Source organism: Nanorana parkeri, unplaced genomic scaffold, assembly GCF_000935625.1.
Source record: "Nanorana parkeri isolate BGI_ZX_2015 unplaced genomic scaffold, ASM93562v1 scaffold683, whole genome shotgun sequence".
NCBI lineage: Eukaryota > Metazoa > Chordata > Amphibia > Anura > Dicroglossidae > Nanorana > Nanorana parkeri.
This window is the reverse complement of record NW_017306951.1, coordinates 440,957-447,609: the sequence shown is the minus strand read 5'-3', so window position 1 is coordinate 447,609 and position 6,653 is coordinate 440,957. Positions and strand designations below refer to the sequence as shown.

At 39.7% G+C, this 6,653-nt stretch overlaps 1 protein-coding gene across 2 annotated transcripts in view; it reads left to right on the top strand.

The window, feature by feature from the left end:
* LOC108792794 (synaptotagmin-2-like) overlaps positions 1-6,653 on the top strand; it is a 50,930-nt gene that overhangs the window by 43,020 nt on the left and 1,257 nt on the right. For both annotated transcript variants that reach the window (XM_018563651.1, XM_018563652.1), the window contains exons 7-8: positions 5,465-5,582; positions 6,374-6,507. In XM_018563651.1, the coding sequence (XP_018419153.1) occupies positions 5,465-5,582; positions 6,374-6,507 (252 nt within the window). The remainder of the gene's footprint in view (positions 1-5,464; positions 5,583-6,373; positions 6,508-6,653) is intronic.

The following is a 6,653-nucleotide window of genomic DNA, read 5'->3' as shown; positions in this document are numbered from 1 at the left end:
ACCCGCCCCCCCCCCCCCCCCCCAAAAAAAGAAAACAAAAAAAGAACCCTCCTTACCTTAAGTAAACCCCCTAAATAAAAATCCCCTCCTTCTGAATCCATCTATGAGAGATTATACCTGTCACTCAGTGTCTCACCAAATATACAGTAGGATTGATTTTTATCTGATGTCTTACTGTTTGCTTAGTTGGGGCCCTCGAGCATTCATAGGACCACAGATTTGTTCGGATCATTTTCCAATCTTTTCCACAATACAAACTCCCAGGAACTGTTAAACCCTGTTCATCCTGATGTTTAAATGAGAATCTATTGTCTGATCCCCAAGTGCAAGCAGATATCTCTAAGGGGATTAAAAATGTTCTTCATGACCATGTTAACGATGAAACAGCGCTGCCTGTTAAATGGGAAGCCTTGAAGTGTGTCCTACGTGGGATTTTTATTCTGCATGGTGCCCGGTTGAAGAGGGAAAAGGAGGCATCTTTTAATAAATACTACAGGAAATACATGCCTTAGAACTTCAGCAGAAAAGTTCATATGATGGGATCACTTTTTTAGAATTACAACAGAAAAGGGTCGATCAGCATAAGTTATTAGGTTTAGTATATCAAAGATATAAGGATGGGTCTTCTCTTTAGTAAGAAATGCGATACATTTCTAGCGTGATCTATTAGGGATAGGCAAACGAGGACATTTATCTCCAAAATTCGGTGTCTGACTCATGGACTGGTGCATATCTCGAAGCTTATAGCATCAATGTTTCACCAATATTACTCTGAGCTGTATAATATACGTAATCCTTTTTATAACAAGTAGAAAACAGGTTTTTTTTTAGAGAGGTATACAATCATTGCATGGATACATTTTTGTAAAAATATAAAGTTTATTACACACTGAATAAATAGTATAAAATCATGAATATAACCATACATCTAACATGGCTCCCTTCCTCTTGTCAAGAGCACATATAACATAAATCACATCCCCATAATTCAAGTCACATTATTGATACCACATCTATGTGCGAATGAAGAGTGTTTTATCCATTTCCAATGCGTTTTGCATATTGCTTCATCAGGGCATCATGGATTAATCTAGCAATAAAAGTTATACACGAGATTAGTTCTAGGCAATACAACATATCCATAGAGAACTTATGTATAATATGAGAAAACACTACAGTCAAACCAAGCAGAGAAGAGGCCCCACCACCAGTAATCACCTGGCACTTACCACCCTGATGTGGTAACTGAAGAGGGATAGAGATTCCTAGACCGAGCGGGGACCGGGATAAAAGTCCACCGACCCAACTACTCCGTCCATTGTTGCCTCGTGGACCCTGGGGCCATACAAAGGGGGGCGTCCAGAACCGGAAAGGGGGGAGGCCCACCTTTAATCTGTCAGAGCTAAATTGATGATATGCTTGAGCCACTTAATAACCAGTATCCAAAGCTGTTCATATTCCAAACCTGTTTGGTGGGCAAAAATGTAATCTAGTAGTCTGAGGAATAAGCTATGGCAGCCTATATAGTTAATATCATCAGATAACTCTCAAGGTTGTGCGCGGCTCCGGGAATATATAGAAAGGACAGCCTATGTTGGATCTAATAGTAGCTGGATCTATAGGCTCCCCATTTACATCTGAAGAAATAAATGCCACACTTATGGCTCTTCCTCTGGGCAAGAGTCCTGACCGAGTTGGCTATACGGTTCTTTTTATAAAAAATGTAGACATGAGCTTGTCCCGATTATTAATATTACAGTACGTTTAATGCCATCTCCGAGATATACCCTTTGTCGAGGCAATCACAAGAGACTTATATAGCTTTAATTCCCAAATAGCAGCAAGACCCTGTACAATGTGCTAGCTATAGACCAATTTCACTGATCAATGTTGATCTTAAGCTAAAAATTATATCTTCTCGTCTTCAGCCCTATGTGGCTTCAATGATACATTTAGATCAAGTGGGATTTGTGCCACAACGGGAGGCATGTGACAACACGATCAAGATACTATCTCTCATTCATTCCTTAGACGCTGAAAAGGCGTTTGATCGCATTGATTGGACATTCCTTAAGACCTCGCTGATCCAGACTGGATTACCCCCTTCCTTCATTGCAAAAATGTTTGCGTTATATTCTTGCCCTACTGCCAGGGTCCGGGTTAATGGCGTCTTATCAGCTCCAGTAAATATAACCAATGGGATATGACAGGGATGCCCGTTATCCCTGGTTTTATATATTTTAGCTATGGAACATTAAGCCAATGCCCTTGGGGCGAATGGGGATGTTCGAGGCATCGAGGTAGGGGGGTAGGACCAAAGTCTTTTTGCAGACGATCTACTTCTATATATCTCTAACTCGAATATTGCTTTTTCCCTCACTCCTAAAAGAAATAGAGCATTTTGGACGACTTAGTCATTTTCGTGTAAATGCTTCAAACTCGGAATGCTTAGATGTTTCGCTTTCTGCACATAATCGTGAGGCTATTCAAGCTAGCTTTCCTTTTAAGTGAAAGAAGCAATGTAATAAATATCTGGGGGTCTATATTTCGGTTTGGGAATCAGATATTTTTGAGCTTAACTACATGCCCCTATTAGTGTGTATGCAGCATAGATTGACTTTATGGGCCTTAAAGAAGCATTCCTAGATGGGTAGGATGGAGCTGCTTAAAATGGATATTTTACCACAATTTATATATTTATTTTAGACTCTACCGATTAAGATTCACCGGTCTTATTTTAGAGCCCTGAGGATGGTGAAGGTTAAATATGTGTGGTGCCATGCCCCTGCCCATCTGAGACATGATATATTAGTAATGAGCAGACAAGATGGTGGAGCAGGTCTTCGACACATAGAATTATATTATTGGGCAGCGGTGTTAAGTCGCATAGCGGATTGGTTTTCCCATGCTAATAATAATTTATGGGTATTACTTCTATTTCATGGGTATGTCCATATAACCGACCCTCCCAGGGGTCTTTGTCCCCGCTTGTGTGTGCCCTTTTGAAGGTATGGGCTACTGTAGTAGGTTCATATGATATATCGTCATATATAAGTACTTTTACTTCCATTGTGAGTAACCCTGATTTCACCCGGGGACTTCCAGCTAACGGTTCTTAAAATGGTGTGTCCCAAAGCCATTTCCTATTGTCCAGGCTATTTCAGGTTCTGGCCTACATCCCTTAGTTTTTATTACTACATTACTACAAGAAGGCCATTCATTAGTGGGTCAGTGGCTCTCGTATTTACAGTTGAAGCATTTTTACGTATATCTCTCTACAGCGGTTCCCTTAGGCGAGACCTGCCTTCTCTAATCGCCTCTTTTGTACTAAGGGTTGGGAAAACAAATTAGGACATAGGATATCTGCGGATTACTGGACTCGGTCATTTGTATTACTATTTGAATCAAGTGTTTCAAGTCATATACAGGAACAGAACTTTAAAATATTGACCAGATTGTATAGGTGTCCTACCTTAATGCATAGGATTTTTCCTGATATATCAAACTGATGTTGGAGATGTGGGATTGAAGAGGGCACTATGATACATGTTTGGTGGTCTTGTCATGGGATTCAACTCTTTTGGGAGGCAGTTTTTTAAATAGGAACCCAACTTACTGGGGTTGAGAGACCTGTAACTCCGGAGGTGGCGTTGTTAACTTTTATGCCAGGAACGTTAAAAGAAGTAAAGAGAGGTCTATTTTGTTTCCTTCTTTTTGCCGCTAGAACAGTGATAGCACAACATTGGAGGTCCCAGAAGCCCCGCAAATCAGAGAGTGGGTTAAAGAACATCATTTTATAAGGAGGATAGAAAAGTTTACAGTGCACTTTCGTGATCGATATCTAGAAATTATAGAGACTTGGAGTACCCGGATACAGTTTACCTCTTCTCTAATAGGGATACAGGAATATACAGCAATAAGAAATTCCACTCCTCTACTTGATCACTTGAGGGGGTTCTTCTTTTTATTACTTTTTTTTCTTGTCTTTTTTTCTTTTTTATGTTCCCAAGACCAGGGGATTCTGGTCAGGAGATAGGTGGGATTGGGATGAACTGAGTATGAGCAATAGTTGAATTAGTTAGATGTACAGTATATAAACATATGAATTGTTCTACAGCGAATGGCAATGAACTGAGTAGTGTATTTTTGTTTGTAATATTGTGTGTTTGGATTTTTGTTATTTGATGTGTGTAAGTGTAAAATGTGTATTAAATGTATTAAATATAAACAAAAGTCTATTTCACAAAAGAAAATCTCCACCCAGGTACATTCTCGTGAATAGCAACTACTCCTAAAATTACCGTCCAACACTCAGTTTTGCTACCCCTTCTCTTGTCCAGCACTTCTCCCCCACCTGCCTATCATTTGTCTCTGCACTCCCTCATTGAACATTCTCCTGTGCATCTCTTGTTCGCTACCGGCTAGCAAAATTCTACCTAAAAAGCAACCCTTCCCAAAGCCACACTCAATGGCACCCCTTTTTGACTACTGCTAGCCTTTGCACCCATCCCCAGACTCCCATACAATGCATCCAAATACCCTCTCCTCTTCACATATTCACATCTAATATGACCTGCTGACATCTGATACACATACATACAACACAGCCCCCATTCCTCACACATACATACAATGCAGCCTCCTGCACACCTCCACATACTATTAATGCAGCCGCCCACCACTGTAACTCATGCAGTCCTCCTGAAGAAGCTGGCAGCTGCTTGTAAAAAAGGACCACATGCTGTGCATGAACTGGAAGGGTCCTTATAGGAGTCTATTTGCATGGCTATGGGCAGCTCAGTAAAAGCCAGCTGGGACAGTGCCACAGAGGCAGCTAGGAAGATTAAGGAGGGCACAGCTTGCCATGCACTTCCCCATCAAAGCACTGCATCCAGGGCGGAACCCCTAGTTCAGTTCTTTAAGTGGCGCTCCAGATACATTTTTTTTTTAGTTTTTGGTAAAGCTGGCAAGGACTAGAACTTCCGTTCAGTTCACTTTTATAATGAAGACATTGCTGTAGCTTGTGTTATAAAGTTATGCCTCCTATATCGTCAGTCTTATTCATACTCCCAAGGCAAATTCTATTCTGATTGGTGGCTATGAGAACCGTCTTGGTACTGAATTTTTATAAAATAGGCTTTTGATATATGAAAGGTAAAAAGGTGAGTATCAAAATTAGGCATATTCCAAGACCACCAGAAAACTAAAAAAGTGAGTGGAGTGGACTGGTCTATTACAGCAATGTCTGGCTTAATTTTTTATTTTTGTTGCAGTGTACATCAACCTCTTGAACTTGAGTACACTCCAACCAAAAACTATCATCTGTTTTGTTGAGGGTCAGACTTAATATATTAATGTTATATTTCAAACACAAACAAACAAAATAAATAATGCTACTGGGAATGTGGAGTGCAAAACCTAGCCAACTTTGAAATAAAATCTCTCTTTTCACATTTACCTTCAGCCTGAGAAACTGGGTGATATCTGCATTTCGCTACGATATGTTCCCACAGCTGGGAAACTGACAGTGTGCATCCTGGAAGCCAAGAATCTTAAGAAGATGGATGTGGGTGGCTTGTCAGGTAAGCATGAGCTCAGAGTATATATCCAGATTCATATTCATTGCAGTAAATTTGCAGCAGCCATACATCTTTCTGATTGCTTTCTGTGAAGATTTGTAGATGGCTACAGAGTTGTTTACTTAGCTGGCTACAGTACTTCTTTATGCAGCTACACATCACTGGTGTGTCATGGTCATCAAAAGCTGGATTGGATGCAACTGACACAGCTCTTATATTGATTGCAATTCAGCTTTTCCTACCAACAAAAATGGTAAGGGAAGTAATTCTGTAGCGGTTACAAAATGCTGCTACAAAATCAATTGTTTGACCTTGGTCCTTGGTTTCGCAAGCTTCTCAAACCTCAATGCAATCAGTTTAATTCTCTGGTCTGTATTTTCTCTACCTCTTTTTTTTTACTCCGCTCTTATTGTGAGTTTTGCATGTCAAATGTAAAATCATTGTATGTTTATTTTGGATATAAGGCATTGTTTGAAGGATGTTTTATTTCCAAGGAAAACTGTATATGCCCTTTAGCGGCTTCTAGTGGCTGAGCTTGTCCTCTGTCAGCCCCTGATCTCTAATAGCTGATTGTTTATCCAGCAGCTGGCAGCCCTCAGCGCCTACTGGCTTCCTTTGGATTAGGAAATATTTAACATGGGGCCTGCAAGGGGAAGCAGTTTGCTTGTTTAGATAGGAAAATGAAAGCAGTTCATGTGGTATACTTCAGTAAAGGACACATTTTTCCTATCTCTGAGGTCTCTGATTTTCATTTACAATATTCTTTTTGCTCACATTTACTTCATTATTTCTAGATCCCTATGTAAAGATTCATTTGATGCAGAATGGAAAACGTCTAAAAAAGAAAAAAACAACAGTGAAGAAGAAGACATTGAATCCATATTTCAATGAGTCTTTCAGTTTTGAGATACCATTTGAGCAGATACAGGTATTATGTCCAAGCTCTACAAATCATAAACCGCCATTCAGGGAGTTTCACTTAAAAATTCTAAGACAATAAAAATCATTATTAGTGATTGTGATAGTGAGTGGTTGTAGAAGTATATTTATTTATTGTAGAAGGTTTTACAATAA